General features: G+C 39.4%; 1 protein-coding gene across 1 annotated transcript in view; it reads left to right on the top strand.

Annotated features, from left to right (window-relative positions):
- Window positions 1–26,719, top strand: part of LOC126412715 (mitotic spindle assembly checkpoint protein MAD1) — a 101,038-nt gene that overhangs the window by 24,649 nt on the left and 49,670 nt on the right. The window contains exons 3-7 of the mRNA XM_050082433.1: window positions 1,995–2,162; window positions 10,797–11,003; window positions 11,098–11,228; window positions 24,070–24,363; window positions 25,139–25,283. Coding sequence (XP_049938390.1) covers window positions 1,995–2,162; window positions 10,797–11,003; window positions 11,098–11,228; window positions 24,070–24,363; window positions 25,139–25,283 — 945 coding nt within the window. The remainder of the gene's footprint in view (window positions 1–1,994; window positions 2,163–10,796; window positions 11,004–11,097; window positions 11,229–24,069; window positions 24,364–25,138; window positions 25,284–26,719) is intronic.

Raw genomic sequence — 26,719 nt, 5'->3', positions numbered from 1 at the left:
TAAGTGGGATGACATGATGTGCTTGGCAAATGTGTACTTTTTCTTGGATGGTACAGCCCAGCAGTGGTTCATGAACATTGAAGAGAGGCTCAATAGCTGGAGCTAATTCCAGGCAGAATGCAACAATCAGCAGCAAGTCCACATAGCAGAAGAGCATTTGAAGAACAGGGTCTAATCTCATTGGGAAACAACACGTAGTTAAACTGAGTATGACAAAGGCCAACAAAATCTCACACTTATTGAAAGATGTCACAGAAGTAGTCTGGTGAAGGATGTCATGACAACAGAGGAATTAAAGTGGTGGTGTCAGTGAATTGAGGAGATGCAACAGAAAAGTGTCAGACAAGAGGTATGACTGAAAGCCAGATGTGGTTGTTACAGTAGTTGTGGAACATCGCTATGAACTCACCTCTCTCATATGCCAGGCAGTAATGGAAAAGATATAGCAATGTATGGCAGTCAGAAGTCTGGGGCCGAGCACACAAGAGATAACAGTCATAAATGTCAACCCATTTTTGAATGATACACAGAAAGAATGAGTTTGAGTTTCTTAGATTTTATAGTTACAGTTCTTTCAATAGATATATTTGGAATTAGGTAATATGTAGCTGGAATCTCAGAATTTTAGTAGTAAACATTTCCATAACCCACAACGCCTCTCTTGTAGCATCTACCCCTAGTGATGGATGAGTATCTCCTTGATATTCTCATACTTTCTAAATAAACATGTGATGAAACATGCTGCTCTTATTTGTGCCTTTTTCATTCTCTTCTATTCACCCTACCGTGCATGGTTCCATGACTGATAAACAGTGATCATTAATATGTCAAAGGAGGGTTTCATAAGCTACCTTCTTTGTAGGTGAGTCTCAGTTGCACGGAATTTTTCAGTGAATCCATCTGTCATCTGAATTACCAATGACTAGTTTTACTATTGTTGTTCAACTTCAAATTTATGTAGCAGCAGGTTCCTAGATGTTCGACAGGTGTGACTCTTTCCAGTACTTGGCTGCCAGTTGCGTAATCAAAGAACTGATGATAAATAACTTAAGACAAATGCTGGTAGTTTCTTTCCCATCCTTGTCGATTCCAAACTCCAGCTCTATCTCTAAATACCATGTTATTCATAGGATGTTAAAACCCATCCTTCCTTCCTTCGTTCCATTCCACAAGTAAGGCCAGTGGTCTCTTAAGTTGACAAAAAGAATTGTTGGTGATTTACGAACAAATGAACAGGCTTCATTATTGCTTACTTGACTCTACATGTGCAACCAGCAGTATCCTTTGCATTCGGTAGCTGCTGGAAATTCATGTCCAGCAAATGTATGGAATGCAAATGCGATTTCATCTCCAGTCTAATTTAATTTCTTGTAAGTGCTCTTCCACCCTTCTAACTTTGATGTTCCTGTAATCCAGTAGTCACACACTTCACACGTAGCCGGCTAAACCAACTTGGCATTGGGAAAACTAGTAGTTGGAAAATATTTAATAAGACAAGACAAAAATGGTATTGTGTACAACAGATTGAGGATGTTGAAGTAGAGATGAAAAGATTAGCACAACATAGGCCAGAATGAAATTAACCAATGGATGGAAGACTGAAAACAAGAAGGGACGTAAATGATGTAGAATTACACAGTGACAAAATTGAAATCCAGTAACATAAAATGATCTAGAATGTGCACTGTTGATTCAGCAGCATCAACACGGTTGTAAGTAAAGAGAAGTATATTTGTTGCTTGTCATGATGGAGTAGTATGAATATCACTACTACATATTTCAGAGTTTCTACATACCCTGCATGGTATAAATTCTTGTTAGTGTTAACGAAACAATATTCATCCTGATATTAGTCGTGGAAATTGCTGTTTGTGACTGAAAATGGATTTTTCTACACACTGTTTTTTGTAGGGGATTTCTTTATTGATTATTTGATGTATTTTTTCAGTTTTCTTCGAAATAATACCAATTCCCTCTACAACAATTTGTTTTAGATTCTAGAACTGGAAAATCACCTTGAAGCCATTCGAATGCGGGAAGAAGAAGCCATGGAAGAGTACTCAGAATATAAAAAGAGCATGAATACTAAGGTGAATAATTTAGAGAGAAGTAATAATTCACTGAAGAGTGAAAACAAAGAACTAAAGGATAAGATACAAGAGGTAAGTTCAGTGTTGTATCATGACTAATTAGAGAATAGGAAAATAAAAGAAGTTATTAAAAAATACTTGCAGCTCTTCAGTATTTAGGAGAATCGCCTGGTGTATCTTTTGGCAGTGGATAGTGAGGTGGTGGGAGGAATGAGAAACCACATTACATAAAATGCAGGAAATCGTTAACCCCATTAGTCAGACACAAGGCAGCAGAGTGTCCAGTATGTAAAAATATTGTCATTTGCAAAGGCATATGTGACTTTTCTTTTCAGTTTTCTGCTTATACATAAAATTGTACATGGGAATTACAATGATAGAAAATTTCTACATATTTTGTAAGAAATTCCTCAAATTTAGCATTAGCTTATTTCATGAGAATATCATGGAATTAAATAAGGTAAATCACATAAAGATCATGAATGCATAATAATATGTTGTCTGCCTGAACACTACATAACCACTGGGATAAGGAAATTAGGCGTAAGTTATTATATAGTAGAATATTAATTTTGTAGAGTAAATACAGAAAAGGAGTTATTACCACTTATATAAAGGCAGGTCAGCAATTTAGGAAAATTGAAATAAATAAAATTTGCAAATATCAGGACACAGAAGCAAGCACTTGTGACAGTATATAGATACTTCCTGCAAGACTTTGATTGTGAGGCATCCTGATTATTTTTTATGCTATCTGTCAGACCAGATAAGCAAATAATGACTGTGGTGATTCAGTTGTAGATTTTCTAAAGTAATGTGAGAGAAAAAATACCTGGAAACTTGGTTTGAATCGTACAGTTTAAGTATAATTAATTGCTTCAGTGCAAAAGATTTTAAATGTACCTGAGAAAAGATAGACAGAGCCCAATTTACAGGCAGGAAAAATCATTGTTGCCGGCCGGTGTGGGCGAGCGGTTCTAGGTGCTTCAGTCGGGAACCGGCGACCGCTATGGTCGCAGGTTCGAATCCTGCCTCGGGCATGGATGTGTGTGATGTCCTTAGGTTAGTTAGGTTTAAGTAGTTCTAAGTTCTAGGGGACTGATGACCTCAGATGTTGAGTCCCATAGTGCTGAGAGCCATTTGAACCATAAATCATTGTCACATATAATGTATTCTATGTAAACTTGTGTCATTGTTGAAAAATAGCTTTCCTAGTAAACAAATCGGAAAGGACAGTAATAAGACGTGCAAAAAACACTGATCAGTAATGAGATTAGAGTATTTTGGGAATGGAAAAGGGAAGTTTATATGTTTACAACATCAAGTAAAGGTCTTTCATTAGTTGTATACTACAAAAACTACTTCATGTTACCAAGAAAATTTATTAACAAGTTTGTAAGTATACATATTACACACTGATCGTCGGAACATTTTGACCTCCTACCTTTATTATTATTATTATTATTATTATTATTATTATTATTTTGAGGTCTTCTTCACTACAGAGGATTTTCTCCAACATAATAATTTACTCGGAAATTACTATACAAGGAATAAACATTCTTTAACTATATTTTCAAAATATTTTTCCAGGTGTTTCGAACTTGTGTCTCCTCTTCCTCTGCGCCCATTTGCCTCATTGTGTGCTGTACATTTTGGAGCCAGATGTTCGTAGGTCATCATCTTCTTCTTCTCCCCTCTGGTTCCCACTCCAGTATCAATTTTGATATTCTGGCTTCCTCCATTCATCGTACATGCTCGCAACACTGTAATTTCTTCCTATCCATCACGTTATATACTCTTTCTTTTATTTCCATTCTCCTTATTATTTCGGTGTTCCTTATCTTCTCTTTCCTGGAGATTCTTGCCAATCTTCTCCAGAAGTCCATCTCATACCTACTATCGATATAAACCCGTCCAGGCAACAGCAGCATCACCTGGCGAGGAATGACCACTAGTCACACACATGCATTGTGCACATAGTATCAGTGAGTTTGTTGTCCGTGTGTAGAATGAGGAAGGTGTACGATCTATGTGGGTTTGAGCGAGAGCAGATTGTAATGGCTCAGCACAAGCATTTTGGACTTGTTGGTTGTTCAAGCAGTGCTGTAGTGAGTGTCTTCAACTCGTGACAAAACCAAGGTGAAACCACATTGTGGGGTTGGGCGGCTAACCCTCATTACAGATGTCAAACGTTGTAGGCTGGGCAGATGGTTAAAACAGGACAGGCGACAAACTGTTATGGAACTAACATCAGACTTAAGTGTTGAGCAGAATACAAGTGGTTCTGAACACAAAGTGCACTGAAAACTCCAGAAGATGGACCTCCGCAGCCAACGACCCTTGTGTGTGTCATTGTTAACGCCATGACATCGTCATCTATGATTGAAATGGGCATGTGACCATCGGCACTAGACATTGGCACAGTGGCAGAACATTGCATGGTGTTCTACGGGAACAGCTCCTTGACACCTATACTATGGGATGGAGACAAGCTGACAGTGGCTCCATTATGCTCTGGGGGACAGTTACGTGGGCATCCATGGGTCCAGTGGAGCTTGTGCAAGGCACTGTGATGGCCGAGGACTATCGTACACTGGTTGCAGTCCACATACGCCCCTTCGTGACGATCCTGTTTCCTGATGGCAGTGGCATTTTTCAGCAATATAGTGCACCAGGAGTGAGATGATGGAGTAGTTTGAGGAACACAGTGGCAAATTTCAGTTGATGTGCTGCCCCACCAATTCACCAGATCTGAACTTGATCGAATACAACTGGGATATGATTGAAAGTGGCATCAGAGCTCATGCCCCCCCCCCCCCTCCCCTGGAATTTATGGTAATTAGGTGAATTGTGTGTGCAGATATGGTGCCAAGTCCCTCCAGCGACCTACCAAGGCCTCATTGCTTCCATGCCACGACACTTCACTGCTTTTATGCATGTCAGGGTGGGGACATTAGGTAAGCTGTCATGATGTTCTGGCTGGTCAGTGTATCTGAACAATGTTACGTAAAGATAGATTGCTACTCGCCATGAAGATAACACATTGAGTTGCAGACAGGCACAATGAAACCCCCCCCCCCCCCCCCTCCCCACACACACACACACACACACACACACACACACACACACACACACACACACACACACACACTCACATATTCACACAAGCAAGCACATTTCATACACACTACTGCTATCTCTGACCAGAATGTGTGTTGTGTCAAATAGAAGCAGCAGTCCGGACTGGGGTGGGGAAGGGGGATGGGAGACGTCAGTGCTGCACAAGTCAGCACTGGCTGGTGGAGCATGCAAGAACCAGAGTTGACGGGACGAGGCAGCCAGGTACAGGCATCGGGAGGCCATGGATGAGGATGGGTGGGAAACGTAGAGCAGAAAAGGAGAGGAGCAGAGAAGGAGAAAAGACTGGTGTGTGCATTGGTATAGGGTGGCATACAACGATGGTGAGATGATATGAATTGCGAACAGGTGATCAGAGGGGGCAGAAGCTGCTCGGTGGAGGGTTTGGAGATGGAAGGTTACCGTTGGTTGATGCCAGTATGATTTCGGGAGCAGAGGAAGTGTTGTAAGGATAATCTCTGTCTGCATGGTTCAGAAAAGGCAGTAGTGGGGGGGGGGGGGGGAGGATCCAGGTGGCCCAGATTGTGAAGCAGCATGTTGTGTTAAGCTGCATGTTGTACCACAGGATGTTCCACGTTGCTCTCGGCCACAGTTTGCCAGTGGCCATTCGTCCTGGTGGATAGGTGGTTAGTACTCATACCAATATAAAGCACTCCGTCTTCAGGCCACAAGTGGCCCATCAGGACCATCCGACCACCGTGTCATCCTCAGTTGAGGATGCGGATAGGAGGGGCGTGTGGTCAGCACACCGCTCTCCCGGTCGTTATGATGGTTTTCTTTGACCGGAGCCGCTACTATTTGGTCAAGTAGCTCCTCAATTGGCATCATGAGGCTTAGTGCACCCCGAAATACCAATATAAAAAGCTGTTTAACGATTACAGCAGAGCTAGTATACAACACGACAGCTTTCAAAGGTGGCCTGGCCTCCAAAAAGCTCAGTCTATATCTGAAATTAATAATTTAGATAACAGAATTGAATCTATATGGAACAAAAGACAAAACAGGTCACAGGACAAGGTAACATATCTGTTGATTAAAATTGAAGCATTATATATGGGAAGATGAAGATAGAAGCTGAAGAAATTAATTAAAACTTATGCCATGGCTGGGACTTTAACCCAGGTCTCCAGCTGACTAGGCAGATATGTTACCCATTACAACACCGTAGCAGTATAGGTAACACAGCTGCAGCTGCACGGAGTACCCTGGGAGGGAGGGAGGGGGGGTGAGGAGGCAGACATGAAATGGAAAGTGTCAGAGAGAGTATGTTGTTAAAGATAGTATAAAGGTAGGCAGCATGTCCATACTTAGTATAAGGACAGAATATAAAGGGAAGAGGGATAGAGGAAGAAAAACAGAAGTGAAATGAATATTGCAATGACAAACTTAAAAGGGGACATGAAAGAAAAAACAGAGAGAGAGAGAGAGAGAGAGAGAGAGAGAGAGAGAGAGAGAGAGAGAGAGAGAGAGAGAGAGAGAAAGGTGGTGTGGGAAGGGATGAGGAAGATAAGGAGGAACAAAGAAAATGATTCAGTAAATAAATAAAATATATAATAATCTACCTACTCTCTTGTTTGTTTTTGTTATCTATTTAATTACATCTTATCTATTTACTCGGTCATTTTCTTTGTTCCTTCTTGTCTCCATTCCCAGTCTCCCCCCCCCCCCCCCCCTTCCCAAATCTAGCTTTGCTTTTTCCATGTTCCTTTTTGAGTTTTTCATTGCACTATCCGTTTCACTTTTGTCTTCCTCTGTCCATCTTTATTTTATACTCTGTTCTTTATTATCTTTGGCTGGCACAGTGTTTACCAATATACTGTCTTTGACAATCTACTTCTCTGACACTTCCACCCACATATTCGCTCCCTCTTATTCTCACAGTTGCCCCCCCCCCCCCCCCCCCCCCTCATTCTAATGACATGAGTGACTGGATCCTCCTTTCTAAACTACCTCAACCTGTCCCTGTTTCCTCCATGGGTAAGGAAATAATAGTTCTGCAGGTTTGGGTTAGTTTTCTTCAGTTACAAATGTGTGCCTTGACAATATTGTAATTTCACCACCAGAAGATAACACACCTTGCTTATTTTCATGCAGCAGTATCGTATAGAGTGATATGGTAACATAACACAGTGGCAGAGAGGATCAATCATGTTTGGATGTGGTCACGATTACAAAAAGAATGAAGTTGTGCGATTCGTTGGTGTATCAAAGCAGGCAGTTAAACATGTTCACAAAGAACACTGTACCACATGTGGCCATGTAACATAGTGTTAGAACATTGGTCATAAGAATAATATCCTAAGCCAGAGGGACCACAGACAATCGTCATGACTTGTCAGTGGCAGTCTGTTCAAATCCGACAAATTACTGCTATCAGGTTATGCAGATCAGTTTCAGCTAATTTCGTGAACACATGTGGATGCAATGAACTTTTGGAGTTGGGTACCTCACTAAAGGTCATTGCTAACAGTGGCGCTATAGCTGGACTTTTTCAGTGGGCCATACAGCACACAAACTGGACAGTAACTGACTGATTGTGCATAATGTGATCCTACTAGTTGCAATTTTGCCTTTTCTCAAATAATGCAGTGCATAAAGTGCACCATGGGTCTAAGGCCGGTATTACACTATCAAATATTCCGTCAAATATATTTGACAAAGATCTTTGACGTAGTGGTAGAAGGGGTATTACACTGTCATCATATTTTTCGTCAAAGTTCAAGATGGCTGACAACAACAACTTGTTATTAACCGCAGCAGTTGAATGTACCACAATTGCACTGTGTGCATATGCGAAAGTGAAGCAGGGGAAGAAAAAGGAAACATAGCTGGGTGAAGCCGTGGGTTTTACGACGACACAACAAAAGTATTCAACAAAACTTGTTATGTGAGCTTATAGTGAAGGACGTCAAGTCGCACATCAATTACTTAAGAATGGATAAGCATACATTTCTGTATGTGCTCAATGAAGTTTATCCTCATATCACAAAGCACAATATTCACTTAAGAACTCCTACATCTGCAGAAGACAGGCTCACTGTAACACTCCGATTCCTTGCTACAGGAGAGGGTTAGGTTAGGTTAGGTCTCCAATCTTCGTAATCTATTTTTGTATTCAGCGTGCCTCATGTTGTAAAGCGCCTATCAGCTTCATACATCTCTATTAATTTTGTAGTTGTTAGCACACACCAATTGTATTTACCCGCAATGTTTATAAAAACACTACAGACGACAGAATGCAGCGATGCTAGTGCTCCATGTGGTAACATGTCACATTGCAGTGAACAGAAGACAAGCGACTTCTTTGATCAAATCTACAGCGAGGCCCTAGATTTGATCAAATATTGGATGACATTTGACAAAGTTCCCTATTACACCATCAAATATCTTTGACAAAGACATTGGACAAAGATATTTGACGAAGAAATTTGATAGTGTAATACCGGCCTAATGAGCGGTTTAACCCATGAGGGTGCAGTTCAAGCCAGAGGTGGTTTAGTAATGTTTTGTGGATGCTTTTTGTACCGTGTCTTGGGCCCAGTCATTTAGTTTACTGTTAATGTAAACCGTGCTGTTTATTTTACCATCTTGGTGACAAAGTTTTGCCCTCTCTTCTGTATTTACATAATGAGTATTGTAAGATCCCCCCCCCCCCCTATTATTTTAATAATTTCTTTTACTTCATCCTAGGAAAAGTTGTCTCTCATGTTAGGCAGTCAGGGCAGTCAGACTAAACTTTAATACAACAGTTAAAAGAAGAATCTTATGCCTGAGAAACCTGTGCCTAACTAATCAGCCTTGACCATGTAATAAATTCCTGGACTGATGGACACTAAGGCACCTTAACGCATCTCATATAGCCAGCTAAATTATCCAATCCTAATCCTGTGGAAAAGTCTGAGACAGTTTGAAATAGTAGAGGAAACGTTGCCATCATCATCCCTATAGTTTGGTAGCTGTGTGGGATCTGATAATCTTCAGCAGGTTCGGGTGTATGTGAAGAAATTTTTAGGCTGTATTCATCATAACATTAATATAATTACAAAACAGTTATGCATTATTGGTGTGATTGCTTGTAGGGGTGACTAATTTTTTTGTCCGACATCTTATTTTCTCTCATGAAATTTGTCGTGAATAATCAATAGTTCATGGGGAATAATGACAAACATAATTACAGTATTAGAAGATAAATTATGTTCATTGTTCTTCATTTAATTTCACTTACATCAGTCAAGCATTTCAAATCCTTAAGTAAGTGATCATTCAATATCAATAATGATTACATATGGTTTCATGTAGAAACTTTCAGCTTATGTAGTGCAAAGGTGTTACATATGTACTCAAGTTACTAAATATTGTGTGGTATTCTGCAATCTCATCTGTAAATGGTCAAGATGCAGCCATTTTCAGATACAAATTAAGTTACTAATTCTGTTACCTGGCTCTATCCCAATCATTACAATATATTGTGCAAAGCGATCGCTGATACCTGTATTTAACTAGTGTTATACCTGTATCAGAACAACAAAGTGATTGGCAGCTAATTGTTTACATGACAGTTAGTGTAGCAACAACCAACCAGAGAATGAGCTTGATCCCACTTTCTATACTGTCCACCATTGTCACAATGCTCTTCTACCATAGTTGTCCAATCAGTTGCATACAATGCTTGCAGCTGGTAATGCAACAGTTGTAATTTGTTTTTATTGTTTGCATTGCTTCTCTTCACAGCTTATTTGTTTTACATGACAGAATGTTCTTAACTAGCTGTCACAGTGGACAGAAAAGTGATAAGTATTATTACCTCCCTCTTTAGCAAACAGACAGTGCGAATGTATCCAGAATGGAATTGCCCAGCTGTTGCTGCCACAGCCATAGTTTTTGTGCAGATAAATGTGAATCGACGACTTGTTCCTTTACTCTTATCAGATATTAAAAAAATATGAGTAATTTGGGAAGTCCAGAAAAATTATTATTTGGTAACTCACCAAACTACTTATAACATACATTCACATGTCTGTCTGTTTAGAGCAGCAGAAAGTATGGTAAGTGTAGTGTTTGATAGTTAATATCTTGAAGCATATCTTATTTCAATCTCCCGTGTTCACTATTGTAAAATTATTTATGATGTAGTGTTATCCTTGCACAAAAATTGTGTTAGGGGTTGTAGGCTTCAGCCATTCTTATTTAGATTTTCATTACTGGATGTGAATGATGGAATTGTTCTTTAAAGACCACAGCCAATTTCTTCTAGCACCTCACTCGATCAAACTACTGTTCTGAAGCTGGTGATCTTGATGTAGGTGGAGTATCTGTAATCTTTCTTCTGTTTGTCCAAAACGATAATGCTGTAAGGGGAAGCTTATCACATGTGCAATGCAGTTTCATACACACTGTTGTGTATATATTTTTCATTATAAATGTAGTGGTTAGATGCTAAAGAATTGTTCTCTGCACTGGTACATTATTATTGTTCTCAATGTATTATATTAAGAAACAATATTTTTGTAAAGTTTAATGCCCAAACAACCTATCATGAAAGTGATACATGTGTATTGTTCACAGTTTGAATTTGATGTACAAGCCAATATTAAAGCTAATGAGCGACAAATGATGCAGCTGAAGCATGAACTGAAAAATACAAAACAGCAAATTGCTGATATGTCAGAGAGAAATACCAGTTTAGAGGAGAAACTGCAAGAGTTCAAAAATATGCAAAATAAACTAAAAAATGCAGAAGATAATTTGCAGCTTGCTAATAGTAAAATAAAGGTACTGTTGCAATTGTTCTGTTAATACATATACCAACAAGATCCATCTATTTTTGGGTTTAATCATTCAGTTAATTTATGGACTTCAATTTTAGGATTTACAAAGGGAGCAGGAATCATATCAAGAGACACTAGCATATGCAAAGTCCCAAGAACAGAAACTACTTGCATTTCCAAGCTTAGAGAAAGAAGCTGCCTCATTAAAGGAGGAAAACAAGCGACTGAGGTAGGTTGTCATTGTAAGATTATTGTTGCTTCTATTTTAATGAAACTGTATGTAATGACATTACATGATGTGTGATTTGCAGTTTAGAAGCAGCTGATTTGTGGCAGTACCATTCCTAGTATCTTATTTAGGCACAATTATCCGCAGTTGTGTAAATGTCTATTTGAAGCAATTGTACAACCTCTTGTACCTCCATCTCCTTTAGTGGAGTCTAATCTCAGTGAAAACTTACATGTATTATTAAGTTGTATTTTGTTGTTCTCTTGTGTAAGGTTTGCTTTCAGGAAATTGTAAATGTATAGGCTTACTTGTTTCATTGCTACACTGCAACCATTATATGAATGAGATCAGTGCCCTGGTTAAAAGGTTAGTATTTGTCACTAAAAGTTAAATGAGGAAGCTTGCATGCTCTTTATAGGTGGAGGTACTTTCATGTCATCAAATAAAACAGACAGAAATGCTAATAGCTTTTAGCTCTCCTCAAAAAACTGCTCAAGAGAATTGACTATTTAAAAATTATCTACAATTGTGAGGCAATAAGTACCACGTTCAGCAGTGTATGAACAACTTTCTCTTTGAGTATTGACATTTTGTGCTAATCATTCATCGAAAATTTTTCCATTTTTACTCATTATGAACTTTATCTCCCCCTTTTTTATGTTTTAAAGAAATTGTCCTTTGTTGTGTTCAGTTTTTTTCAAGAAGTACAGAAATAACTGCAGATATCTTTATCATGTGTCTGTTTTATGGATTTTAAAAATAAATATTACAATCTGCATGCTGTCAAAAGCAGTTAAATGTTGCATCTACACACAGATGAAAATATTTTCAGGAATATTCATAATTTCGTTACAGTCTCCAACAGCAGGTGCAGTAAACAATCTAAATTTGTGTGCAACAGTACAGAAACCTGTACTATACATAGACGAGTTTCTGTACCTAATTTAATTTGTAAATATGGTATCCTGCCTACGCGTCGAATATGGGGTGCCTAGGAAACCTGCTTTCTTGGATCGCTAGACAATAGTTCAAGCAAATCGTATTAATGAAATATATTACAAAAGGAAATGATTGCAATTCTTAACTTTGTGAATTAGCGATGTGTCACAAGCGAAGGGTGACAGACAAAATAAGAAAGCTCTTCAGTATAGAAAATGCTACATAGTAGAAGCGAAATGACTAGTCTTGATGCTACTCTTGAACTCACTGGTGTAGAACTCACAGAACTGGGCTGCAGCCAGGTGGCACGGCATTTATGTCCTTTTTGTGTAGAGGGTGCTGCCGTTGCGTTATTGTCCTGTAGAGGGGTCGGACAGCGTGCAATTGGCTGACATCATCTCACAGCCCTCTCTGATCTAACGTTCCCACCTGGTGTGCTGGCACTTGACTTTACACCGGAACAGTAACCACATTTACATTCTCCATGATGTGTAGAATTAATTTCCACCGTCAGATAAATACAGTCTTGAGAAGAAATTGCTCAGAAGTATAACATACTAGTGTGAATGCATTGTAACACAAATATGAATTCTCACTAATGGAAAACATTTCAATATTTTATGTAGATTTAGAAAAGCAACTTTTTTTTTATAGTTATTGTTGCTACATCGCTTCTGTCTACTTCTAGGTCACTGTTGTTGGTACTTAATTTTTAGGTGTTAACAATTGAAGAAACACAACCGTTACTGTAAAAACAGTTTTGTACAGTTCTGCAGCATTATTCTTGCTGCAGTAGGATCAAAAGGAATAGCTCCTTTGAGATCACATTTGTAAAATAATTGCTCTTAGCCATGAAACGTCAGGTAATTCAAGATGATTCCTTGGAGAATTTTATACATATTCTACATGATTATTTGGCATATGTCCAGATTTGATACAACTGGGAGCAGTGTAGTTTGATTATATGTGTTAGGGATTTATAGATACAAGCAATTGTGTCAAGTTCTAAAAGTAAATGTTCAGTTTTATGTGTTGTGAAACACAATTTCAAGCAAAGAAACACAGAAGTGGAGGTCAGAATATGAACAAAAAATTCAGCCACTATGAAAAAAAGTGTCCATTAATAAGAATACTTTCAGCAGAATAGTGTCACAGTAGTTGTAAGATTATACCATGTGGGAATTTGGGAATTTAACAATGACTTTTCTGTCAGTTTTTTATATAACCATTGAAAATTCTGATTGCGATAAAACTAATGGAGTGAATAAACACAACCACTATTCAACGCATGGTGGTGACAACATAAAGCAGACAGGCATTAAAACAAAATGTTGGAGATCATAACTCAGCATTCAGACAAGCATTCTTCTTGCACACATGTGCTTGCAGCTACATTCTCCTCTCACTACAGCTTGACTAAACCTGTCCATGGCCATTTGAAATTAAAAAAATGTCAATGATTGTGCCTTCACAGAGATAAGTTCTGCTATCGGTTCAGTGGTTTCATTCAGAAATATATTCCCATATGGTGCTACATGTGCAGTAAGCTCAGGCACTTCTCAGAAATCATATATCCTACAATGCTTTGCTATATTATAAACCTTGATACACTCAAATACTCTGTTTGATAAGTCTGTGTAAACTGTATGCAGTTCTTATTGCCCCTCTGTTTTTCCTTGTCACTGTTCATTGTCTTAACTCATAAAGTAGAAGTTTCAGCCTCTCTCATAAATCTTTACGGTTGTTCAGCATATGCTCTGTCGTGTTTATTTATTTATAAGTTTCACACTGTTCTACAGATTCATTTCTTAATGCTTCAGTTAGGCTGTACATCTTCCTTTCAGACATCTCATGCAAGCCATTCTGATTTTTGGGGGGGGGGACCTCTAGTGTATATGTCACAGTGGAAGTGGAAGATTAGGGAAGGCAAACCTTCCCTAATGGATGTATACCATCACTAAAGTGATCAGTGACAGTGTACCATAAAGTGAAAAAAAATGCATGCACTAGTGAAGGTGAACCATCACTGTACTCAGCTAGGTAACGTGAACATAGCATATTATCCACTAGTGAAGGTGTACCACCGCTGCTCTCGGGTCATTAATGGTGTGTCCAACAATGTTACCACGCATCAGCATGAATGTAATTGTCATCAGCTGATTATTATGTTATACAGCAGTGTAGTTATGGTTGACAGTAGTGCAGTTACGGTTTACAGTAGTGCAGCTGTGGTTGACAGTACTGCAGTTACAGTTCACATCAGTGCAGCTGTGGTTGAATCAGTGAAGTTCTACAAACATCTTAGAGTGGAACGGGGAAATCTCAGTTATAATTCTGTCTTCATGGACAGAGAAAAGTAAGAGTCACTTATCAGCAAGGCTAAATCACTAAAACCTGGACGAAAGAGGAACGGCAACAACTACAAGTTTTTGAAGAGATAGGAAGTGCTGGAAGTGAATGGAGTAACCAAATTAATACAACCTGTAACTGAAGCAAGTAATATTAAATACAATGTTTATGATGAAGAACTGTATGATATTCTGTTTGAAGCTCACGTAATGACTGCCCATGGTGGACGCGACCGAATGATAAAATGCTTGAAGTCAAAGTTCTGTAATATAGCATACAGAGATGTCTAAATTTATATCAGTTTGTGTGAGCCTTGTTTACAAAACCAGAAAGGTGAGAACAAAGGAATAGTAGTGAAGCCAATGCTGTTCAAGGAGCTAAATTCCAGATGTCAAGTTGATCTCATTTACTTCCAATCGCAACCAGATGCAGATTACAAATTTGTAATGGTTTATCAGGACCACCTCACTAAATTCGTTGTTCTCAGGCCACTGAAGTTCAAAACTCTCTTAAGGTAGCCAAATAGTGGCATATTGGTTACAGGCGGACTTTGTTTTTCAAAGCATAGTCTTCCTGCAGCCAGGCTGCTGCTGCGTGGCTCCTTCCTTGGGTTGTAGCTACAGGGTGAGTGATGCACAATACATGGGCCTAGCCCTCTTTGCTTATCCTCACCTGCGGTCTTCCCCCCTTCGCGTGGGCCCACTGATTTCGCCGAGTGGAAGACCGCACTGGGGGCCTGGGTGGAGTTACCAGCCCTTCCTCGCATTGTACCCTTTCTTAGTTGGGGGCAGTTAAGTAGATAACAGAGATATGCGATAACATTATTGATATTTTTACATTGTTAGGTGCTCCCTCAGTATATTGCAGTCTGACGGTGGTAGAGAGTTCATTAACAAAATAATGAGCAGCGCAACTGAACTATGGCTCAATTTTAAGATTGACCACAGTAAACCTAGACACAGTCAGAGCCAAGGCAGTGTAGAGTGAGCAAATCAAGATGTAGAAAATATGCTAACTACGTGGATGCAGGAGCACAACACTTTGGAGTGGAGCCATGCATTAAGATTTGGGCAGCGAATGAAGAATGGCACTGTACATTTTGGAATTAAAAGATCTCTGTACAAAGCGATTACAAATTTATAATGGTTTATCAGGACCACCTCACTAAATTTGTTGGCTGCCCTCCTAAACATGGTTTGTCTTAAACAAGTGTATATCCTGGAGCATTGATGAATGTTCAATCTGAGGGTGACTGTGAAAATAGAATTAATCAAGTGAGTGTTAGCAGTGAGACAGGGATGAAACATTGCAGGATAATGATCATAGTAAATCTTCATTGCAAGAGGGTAACATTTCAACAGTAACAGAGGTTGAGAACACAGAGAAAGTATTCCTAACAATAATGACTACTGCCTGACTGATTTAGATGATTCAACTTTGCTATTAAAAACCACAGAAACGAAGCGTACAAGTGCTTAAAATAACAAGTGCAAAGAACGTGGCAGTGTCCAGATTGCTGCTTTCCAACAGTGGGAAGTTCCAGTTCCTGACATTGATAGAGGAAGAGGAGATGCTAGGTCAATCTTAGGTGTCATCCTCAAGACAACGGTCTATGGCTTCTACCGAATTGGGATGAGAGATGGTGTTCTGAGCAAACTAAATGCACGGTAATAAATTGTTTGTTTTTAAATAATTATGAAAGGGACGATACAGTATGCCACTGAAGCTATAACTACAACATTTCACTTTAGTTCCCAGCTCAGTACTTGCTCTCTAAGAATAATCTCAGTGGAGGAAGTTCCAGCAGAGAAAACTATTGCCCTGAGGACAGTCGATGGGAAGTGGCCAGGGATTCTTCAAATGCAACTGTCAGCAAAAATGCCAGACTCTGTGATGCTTTTGCAAAAACAAAAATGTGTTGTACACCTCAAAGTGCCATGGTGCACATCCTTGCTGCAATAAATGAATTTTGCATAATATGACTATGTTTTCAAGCTATAGGTGATAAATGCAACTTTCAAAGTACAACTGTTTTGTTATTACAGCCATGGTTCACATTCCTTACCTCTTGACAGTGAAGGTATACATTCACTAGTGATAGTGCACTATCCCTAGTCAGTGTGTTGTGTGACAGAACTTGAATCAGTAATCCACTTTCACTAAATGGACCAGTGAAGGTGCACTATCACTGGTGATGGTATACTTTCCCTGAAACTTCCACTTCCACTGTAACATATACAATACATTTTTCATATCAGTTGAACCATTTTGGTTACAAGTACTTTGATAAGTGTTACTGCCAAATTAAATCTTTCAGTTAGCCTATGAAGTGTCCATGGCTCATGCTGACAATAGACTCCCTGCCCCCTGGACAGTCACCATCATACACCAGAATGCTTTTGAGAAGAGTAGAAGTGACCTGTTAGTGGATGGAGCAGAGAGAACAGACAGGATGTGAGGTGATAATGGAAAATAACATCATGCAATTTGCTAAGAGGAAGAATTCTTGCTGTTAATGCCCTTTAGCGTCTGCACATACTGTGACAAATGGGTAGACAATCACAGGATATCTATTCTTAACTGCCGACATGGAGTTCGCCCAAGGAAGGAATTACACCCACAATAAAATCTATATGTGGTCATCCAACCATGATAATTGTGGCTGGCACAACATGTTTAACAATGATGCTGAACAACAGTTTGATTGGCCAGAAGAGAAACATAAACAAACTAACCAGTTGAGCTCTTGGCCATGTTCAGAACCATGCCTCTGGAGAACACAAAGCGATCATCTTGAAGGGGTCACTTAATGGCGGATACTGGAAAGAGGTGACTTGTCATCGAGACAGTGCTGCCTGTTACTTATGCACTGCCAGGAAATATGCCAGCCAATCACAGCACTTCTACCTGCTGCCCTCACAGTGCTGACCTGCAGCATGTCTTACACCACACCAATAGCAGCCAGATCACTGTGTGGTAAAATGCACTACAGATCTCATTTATGTCTGCCTGCCAGTTCCATTTGACTCATAGCAATCACAATTTGAACACCCTGCTAATGACCCTGAGATTCTTGTAATTGATAATGGGCAAATCGTTATTTCCTTTTTCTTGAGTAAAAGTAACTTGTAAATTGGAATAACTGTGGTCCAAAGAGATTTATTTATGACTAATCTCCCTAAATTCTTGTTGCTGGCACTCCTAATCATTATTACTTAGTAAGCAAATGCCACACTCAAGTGTAATTAAAGACATTGTGATTACTTTGATTTAATATGCAAATCCTTTGCAGAAGTGCAGTTTAATAATATACGATAAAATTTTTTATCACCATAAGGTCAAGCTTGCGTTGCATTTTTGCTTTACTAGCTGCCCCAATTTCAGCAGTCATCTTCTCAGAAAAAAGTTAATAAATAAATAAAATAATAAAAAAGATGTTTACTTTGAATTTCAGTGTACACCTTCTTGTATAAACAAATATTTTTGAGAATTTTTGGCTGTTACAAGTGTAGTGCATAACATAAGCTATCTGAGTAACAGCATCTGAAAATCCCTACATTCTGGGAATTGACCACTACACATCAAGAGAGGTTGACCCACCACAATAAGAAGAGGCATTATTGTGTTGTCAGTAGAGAAGCTGTAACAACAGAATGGATCAGTCAGGAGAGCTCATGACTTCAGATGTGGACTAGTCATTGGATGTCACGTGTGTAACAAATCCATCAGTGACATTTACTCTCTTCTAAAGCAGCCATGATCAACTAATGGTGATGTGATTTTGAAGTGGGAACACAAAGGAAGAACCCTAGCTTCATCAATACTGACTTCATATACTGATGAACAGGGATCATCGAGCATTGCAGAGGGTGGTTGTAAAAAAAACACATGAAATTTGCGGAAGGGCCACTCATGAATTCCAAGATGCTACCAGCAGTCCAACTCATATGATGACTGTGTAGGGAGTTAAAAAGAATGGGGTACAGTGCTCAAGGAGCTCCTCATGTGCCAAACGTGTTTGTACTCAGTACTAAGCAATGTTTGAGGTGATGCAAGATGTGATGCCACTGGACAGTGGATAATTGAAAATGAGTGATTTGGAGTGATGATTCTTGCTACATCAAGTTGCAATCTGATGGAAGGGTAAGGGTTTGGAAAATATTTGGAAAATGTTACAAATGTTACCTGCCGTCATGTGTAATGCCAATAGAGAAGTGTAGAGAAGGGGGTGTTGTGGTATTGGGTGATTTTTCTGGATAGGATGTGGTCCCCTTATTGTGCTTAAGAAAATGCGAAAAGCAGGAGTATGTAAACACATTTTATGGCACTGGAACAGCAGAGGAACAGTTTGAAGACGACTATATCAGTATGACAAAGTACCCTGCCATAAAGTAACATCTGTTAGGCAATGATTTGTGAACAATAACATTCCTGAGTTGGATTGGCTTGTCCAGAGTCTCAAACAAAACCCAATGGAATACCTTTGGGATGAACTAGAAAGTCCACTTCACTCCAAACTGCAGCGTCCAACATCACCTTCATCCAATATCACTACCTTCTCTGATTCCGGCTCTTGAGGAAGAATGGGCTTCCATTCCTGTACAGACATTCAGACACATCACTGAAAATCTCCCCACCAGAGTTCAAGCCATCGTAAAGGCAAATGGTGAACACACTCCATATCAGTTCCACTAATAGGTGTCAGGACACTTTTTGAAGTATCTGCACTAGCAGAATAGAAATGCAGAAAACACAAATCTGAAAACAATTTATTGGACTCACCAAAACGAAACAATTATACAATTTTCAAAAGAACAACCAACTCTATCTTTACTGCGGGTTGACACAAATACAAAATAACAAACAATAATAATAGAAAAGACCTGACTCTTCATGGGGAGCGACCACAATAAACAATTCTACAATGTCAAGAGGTTCGTTGACTATACCAAGTCCATCTACAAGAGGTCAGCCAACTAGAAGAGGCGTTGGACCTTGGCTGCCGGGGCGGCAGCTCTGTATCCTTCCAAGCGCTGCATCAAACTCCCTTTTGCCAGCAGTGAACCGCCTTATAAAGCCCGTTGGCAGATGTATCTGCCAGAACTATTTGCAGTCACGTGCCTGATGTATCAAAGTAGTTCCTGGGCTAGCTGCGACCTCTGGTGAAGCCGTTCTGCAGGCTCTGCGAACGGGTAGTGGACCCTGGTGGCCATTGGTGAAGACCTTGTGTTGGGTTGTGGCCACTGCTAAGTATTTGTGTTGACAAAACAGATGACGTAGGTTTTCCTTGTGAATATACGCCTCCTGATGCAGGCATCCCATGTTGGTTGGACATGGAGTGGGATACCGATGCAGTAGGCGCTACAATGTCCGAAGTAGGCGCCCCCAGCGCTTTTGATCAGATAGTGTATTTTGTAATAAATCAGTGTTTGATTTAAAGTTGTAGCACACATTATAACTATTGTATCATATCATATTTAGTTTTCCCTTTCAACAAAATTGTATATTGTCTGCATTTATCATAAATTATTAATCTTTAAAAAGTTTCAACCTTTTTTTTTCTCCTCCAGAAATCTTGTTTTACGTGTTTACTTCTTCAGTTCTTATATAGAAACTGTAGTAATACCTTTAGGTTAACAGATCCAGAAATTAAAAGATAATCAGCAGGTCTGTTTTAAAGTTGTTTGTTTACTCTTGTGCAAAACATGGCACCAGCCATAATGCAGCCCAACAGTGGGTATTTTTCTCAAACATGGGACGAGGTAGTTGATATTCATAAGCTGCTGTGAATGAGTTTGTTTAGAAGGCTCCTGAGATTTGTATGCCTTTGGTACCTCAAGTACTGTCCTCTCCTGTGAATCCTGTCTCCTGTACAGCAAGTACAGTATCTACCAGTACCTGCCCACTTGACTGTGAGTGGCATGCCAGTGGTAGGTTTAGGCATCCTTCACAGGTCAGACAGGGACCAGGGAGAACTCACAGTGTTACACCCATCCCCTTAACCATAAGTTCAAGGTGCTGTCTTCCACCGAAACTGAAAGTGAGCCAATGAGGCTCATTTCATCCGTTGGAAAAGGTACTATGTGTAGTCTGTCAAGGCAAGGCACGGCACATGCACTGATGTTGAAAAAGAGCTGAAATCACTAAAATCAAACAAAGCTACAGGTCCTGGTGGGCTCTTTATCAGATTCTATACTGAATGAGCCCCTCTTTTAACTGATCCCCTGAACAAAAAATCATGCCCAGTAGTTGGAAGAAAGTGCAGATCACACCCATCTACAAGAGTAGCAGAACTGGTCTACAAGACTATCATCCAATATTGAGAATGAATGCAGGAAACAATCCGCCAGGTTGTGGCTGTGCCATGTCTCCGTAATATCCTTTCTTCCCGGAGTTCTAGTCCTGTAAGTTACACAGGAGAAGTTCTGTTAAGTCTGGATGGTAGGAGATGATACACTGACAGAAGTGCAGCTGTCAAGATGGGTCATGAATTCTTCTCGGGTAGCTCAGTTGATAGAGCACTTGCCTGTGAAAGGTGAATGTCCCAAGTTCAAGTCCCAGTACAGCATGTTGTTTTAACCTGTCATTAAGTTTCGTACCATACAATATTCTTGACATCCATTGACTGAAGAATCTTAGAACATGTTCTGAGCTCAAATATATTGAGATAAACTGAACAGAATGACCTTCTCCATGCCAACCAGCATGGATTCTGAGAACAATGATTATATGAAACACAACTCTCTTTTTTTCTCACGATATCCTGAAAGTCGTGGATCCAGCAAGTCAGGTGGGTGCTGTACTTCCCGATTTCCAAAAAGCATTCGACTCAGTGCCATACCTACACTTACTATTGATAGTATGACCATATGTATGGGTATTGAGTAATATTTGTGACTGGACTGACATTTTCTTGTTAGGGAGAACACAGCATGTCAGGTGTAGAAGTAACTAAATGTGTGCCCAGGGAAGTGTGCTGGGACTAATTGCTCATGCTATACACTGAAGAGCCAAAGAAACTGGTACCCCTGCTTAGTATCTTGTAGGGCCCCCGTGAGCATGCAGAAGTGCTGCAACACAACGTAGCATGGATTTAGTAATGTCTGAAGTAGTACTGGAGGGAACTGACACCATGAATCCTGCAGGGTGTGGAGATCTCTTCTGAACAGCACATTGCAAGATATGCTCAATAATGTTCATGTCTGGGGAGTTTAGTGGCCAGCGGAAGTGTGTAAACTAAGAAGAGTGTCAGTGGAACCACTCTGTAGTAATTCTGGGCATGTGGGGTGTCGCATTGTCCTGCTGCAGTTGCCCAAGTCCTTCGGAATGTGCAATGGACATGTGCAGGTGATCAGACAGGATGCTTACATTTGTGTCACCTGTCAGTCATGTCTAGACGTATGGGGTCTCATATCACTGCAGCTGCACTCGCCCCACACCATTACAGAGCCTCCACTAGCTTGATGACATGCAGGGTCCATGGATTCATGAGGTTGTCTCCATAACCATACTCGTCCATCTGCTCGATATAATTTGAAACGAGACTCATCCGACCAGGCAACACGTTTCCAGTCATCATCAGTCCAATGTTGGTGTTGACCGGCTTAGGTGAAGTGTGAAGCTTTGTGTCAAGTTGTCATCAAGGGTACATGAGTGGGCCGTCAGGTCCGAAAGCCCATATCGATGATGTTTCATTGAATGGTTCGCATGCTGACACTTGTTGGTTGCCCAGCATTGAAATCTGCAGCAATTTGCAGAAGGGTTGCATTTCTGTCGCATTGAACGATTCTCTTCAGTCGTAATTTTTCGTGTTCTTGCAGGATCTTTTTCTGGCTGCAGCGATATTGAAGACTTGATGTTTTACTGGATTCCTGATATTCATGGTACACTTGTGAAATGATCATAAGGGAAAATCCCCTCTGCATCACTACCTTGGAGATGCTGTGTCCCATTGCTATGCGCCAACTACAACACCACGTTCAAACTCACTTAAATCTTGATAACCTGCCACTGTAGTAGCAGTAACCAATCTAACAACTGCTCCAGTCACTTGTTGTCCTATATAGGTGTTGCTGAGCACAGCACCGTATTCTACCTGTTTTCGTATCTCTGTGTTACAATAACCATGCCTATACCAGTTTCTTTGGCAGTTCAGTGTATGTTAACAACCATGCAGACTAGACAATATTCCAAGACTCCTTGCAGATTATGTAGTAATAATGAAGTACTGTCTGAAAAGAGCTGCACAAACATTTCACTCGTTCTTGATAAGATTTCAAAATAGTGTTAATATTGGAAAATTACTTTAAATGTCCAGAACTGTAAATTATGCACTTCACAATACAAAAAAAATGTCATGTCCTATGACAACAATATCAATGAGTCAGAATTGGAATCGGTCAACTTACACGAATACTTGGTTGTAACAGTTTATAGGGATATGAAATGGGATGATCACTTTGACTCAGTCATAGGTCAAACAGGTGGCAGACTTTGGTTCATTGGTAGAATACTAGGCAAATGCAGTCAGTCTGCAAAGAAGATTGCGTACAAAACCCTAATGTGACCCATCCTAGAATATTGCTCAAATGTATAGGACTCATATCACATAGGAGCAACAGGGGACATTGAATGCATACAGAGGAGGACAGCATGAATGCGCACAGGTTTGTTTGACCCATTGGACAGTGTCATAGAGATGCTGAAGAAACTGAACCAGCAGAACTTTAATATAGTTGCAAATGATCCCAAGAAAGCCTACATACAAATTTTTGAGAACCAGCTTTAAAGAATGAATGTAAGAATACTCTTTGACTCCTTACATATCACTGCCATAGGGATCATGAGAAAAAGATTAGATTGTTTAAAACATCTGCAAAGGCATTTAAACAGTCATTTTTCCCACACTCCGTATGTGAATGGAACAGAAACTTTTTTACTTTACTTTACACGTGGCTAAGGCCTTATCGACCTTATGGAACAGAAAGAAGCCATAATAACTGATACAGTGGGAAGTACGCTCTGTCTTGCACTTTGCAGTGGTTTGCAGAATATAGTTGAAGATGTAGATGTTTGTTGATTCAACTGCTAATGCAGTACACAGCATTAATCTGTCTGTGAGCTTACTAATAGTGTAAATTACATTTTCAGAGTGAAATATTCATTCTGGAAATAATTTATAGACCATGACTAAGCTATTCTTCACAATACCCTTGCTAGAACAAGGTATGCAGTGATGTTTCTGTAAAATTAGGAAAGTAGATTAGAGTTATTGCAGGGATGGAGCTTTGTATTGGTTTGCTACATCTACCTGGGTATCTGTCAGGGATAGAATTGCATATGAAACACAAAGGTACACGTTGACTTCCAGTCTGGTGAACAATTTTAGTATGTAGAACACCTGAGATGAAAATTCAACCTCACTCAAACATTTTAGACCATTGTCTAGTTCAGAACATGCATTCCTTACAGTTGTGAAATGTGGTACTGAGATGTGAACTACTTTTGTTCAGCACATTATAAAACATCAAATAATAGCAACAACATTTTACAGGAACGCTGTGCAAAACAAGTTACTGCTGGAGGAGATGGTAGCAGATCTAAAGCAGCGACAAGAACGAGCAGATGAACGGGAGCGAGAGTTGGTTCGTGTTCAGGCCAGTTGTGAGACCCTGCAACACCGTCTTCAGGAGTGGGAGGCTCTAGGGCAAGAGGTCTGTGGGCCTGCAGAAAGTGAGTCATCTGCTTCCGCTACTACTCCAATGGCTGAGAAGGTTCGCTCTGTGGTTCGGGCCTTGCAACAGCGGGAGCTGTCTTTGAAGTCAGAGAATGGATCACTGAGCACAGAGTCAGTATTATTGTAATTAATATAGAAATAGTTTATAGCATCAGTTATCACAATTTAGTTTTTGGTAGCTCATGCCAATAACACTACTCACCCAATTCTCAATTTAAACGGTTGCTCGCTACGTGATCTTTATTTTGTTCTTCCTGGATTTGTCTGGGCATCTGTCTGCCAGTCCTCCCCACCCCAATTTCATTTACATTCTTTTGCATCAGTTATGTTGTTCATTTATCTCATGCCAGCTTACAGGAACCTATTGCAGACACTAGTAGTGATACTTGGCCCATTTGTCCTTCATCTCTATAACTTTTTTCTATTGGTTTAGATATTATCTGAAAAATGGCATGGAAGTGGAAGAGAAAAAATGTGTTTATATGGGTGGTGGAATGGCTCTCACATTGTAAATAAAGTGAGGAAGAGGTGAAAAGACAGATTGAACAAAATAGGAGATGTACTTGAGTTTGCTGATTTGTTGGTCCATTCTTGAGAACTATAGTAGTATGTGAAACCACACGTATGTGCTTTTAACCTTCAAAAAATTTAATTTGGACATGCTACTCAATTTGTTGTAGTCTACTTGTTCCTGGGTGACGGTGACACATTATTAACATGAGTGAAGACATAATCTTAGAACTTAAATATATTATTTAATTTATTTTTTGTATGTGATGGTTTTAGTACAGTTAATATCAGTTTTGTAATGGTATATACAGGAACAAGCTTTAACATTCCCACTGTCTCAGAAATTGTCACAAATATTATTTAATTTTCTTTTCAGATTGAAGGCTTTACAACTGAAATTTGATTCTGTTGTATCGGAACTAGATAAGATAAAAGCAGATACCGCCAAGAATCAGACAGAAGCTGAACAACAAACGTTACTGATTCGAAGACTACAGAAGAAACTACTTCTTGTTTCTGGGGTTAGTTCTAAATTGAAAAAGATATTTTTATTCCCAACTCCATTCTTTTATGTATATCTAGCAGTTGTATATTTAGCAAACTGGGTTTTGTTAAAAACACATCATCTTTGAATAGTAAAGATAATCCAATAAAACAATGTGGACACTTACCAAATTCAGAACTCTCCATATTATCTCCCACATTTCTCCTCATTCTTGTTATTTCCCTTATATGTTAACCATGATATCACAAACGCATTTGCATTCACAACAGTTTGCTGTGTATTAATGTGGCCAAGTCACCCTCAGACATGGTGAGGACTCATTCAAGTACAGGCCACATACTATGTGTTCATGTGGTTGCAGTCATAGTCCTTTTGGCTCACCTGAAAATGCAAAACATTACCAATAGATTCTGGTGTACAGAAGCAAGGTTTATATTTTTTGAATATTGTTTGCTGAATGTATCAAAACAGGAATTTGTAGAATTATGGGCTACTTTTGAGCAGTTTTTGTATGATTCTAGAACATGCACTTGAATAATTGCATAATCAGTTAAATTAGGATTATTTATTTAGATCAGTCAAATGGAAATGAGAAATTCATTGCTGAAAATCAAATGACGTCCTGCCATTGGAAAGATTTGGGGAAGTAATTCAACTGGTTGAGTAGATTTATCAACTGAGCTTGGCCAATTTGTGTGTACTGTGTGCTGGTGTATAATTGCAGAGCAGTGATGGGGTTTACAGTTACAAGTGCTCTCAACTTCTTGCAGTGTAGCTTGAGAAGTTTTTAGTTACTGAAGATGGGTCATCATCTTATATCGATATCTGAAGAGGGTGTCAAATAATCAATATCACTCAAACAACGGAAAATCCAGAATGGGATGCAACAATATTATGAAAGGATATTTGCTACTCACCATATAGCGGAGATGCTGATGTGCAGATAGACACAACAAAAAGATTGTCACAAAATAAGCTTTTGGCTAACATGGCCTTTGTCAAAGATAGACAATACACACACACACACACACACACACACACACACACACACACACACAAACTCACAGAGACAGAGGTGTGTGTGTGTGTGTGTGTGTGTGTGTGTGTGTGTGTTTTGTCTATTTTTAACAAAGGCATTGTTGGCCAAAAACTTATTTGGTGACAGTCTTTTTGTTGTGCCTATATGCGATTTGTGAATAGCATGGCATTCAAAAGAATTTATAGAATGTCAGGAAAATACCAAAAAAAGTGAACCTCAGTGCAAGATAATCCATTTCCTGATAGTCCCTCTTTGGTACCAGACACATAACTCTGATGATATATCTTGGAATACTGCTGTCAGTTATGGAACTATGCATAAAATATGCACAACCACTTGTAGAATCAATAGGCAAGTACTATGAGTGGAAATATCATTGCAAGGTACTGACAGTAAGTGGCTAGTATCTGATA

This window comes from Schistocerca serialis, chromosome 7 (genome assembly GCF_023864345.2).
Source record: "Schistocerca serialis cubense isolate TAMUIC-IGC-003099 chromosome 7, iqSchSeri2.2, whole genome shotgun sequence".
NCBI classification, from domain to species: Eukaryota; Metazoa; Arthropoda; class Insecta; order Orthoptera; family Acrididae; genus Schistocerca; species Schistocerca serialis.
Note: the sequence above shows the minus strand (reverse complement) of the source record. Positions and strands in the feature narration are given on the sequence as shown.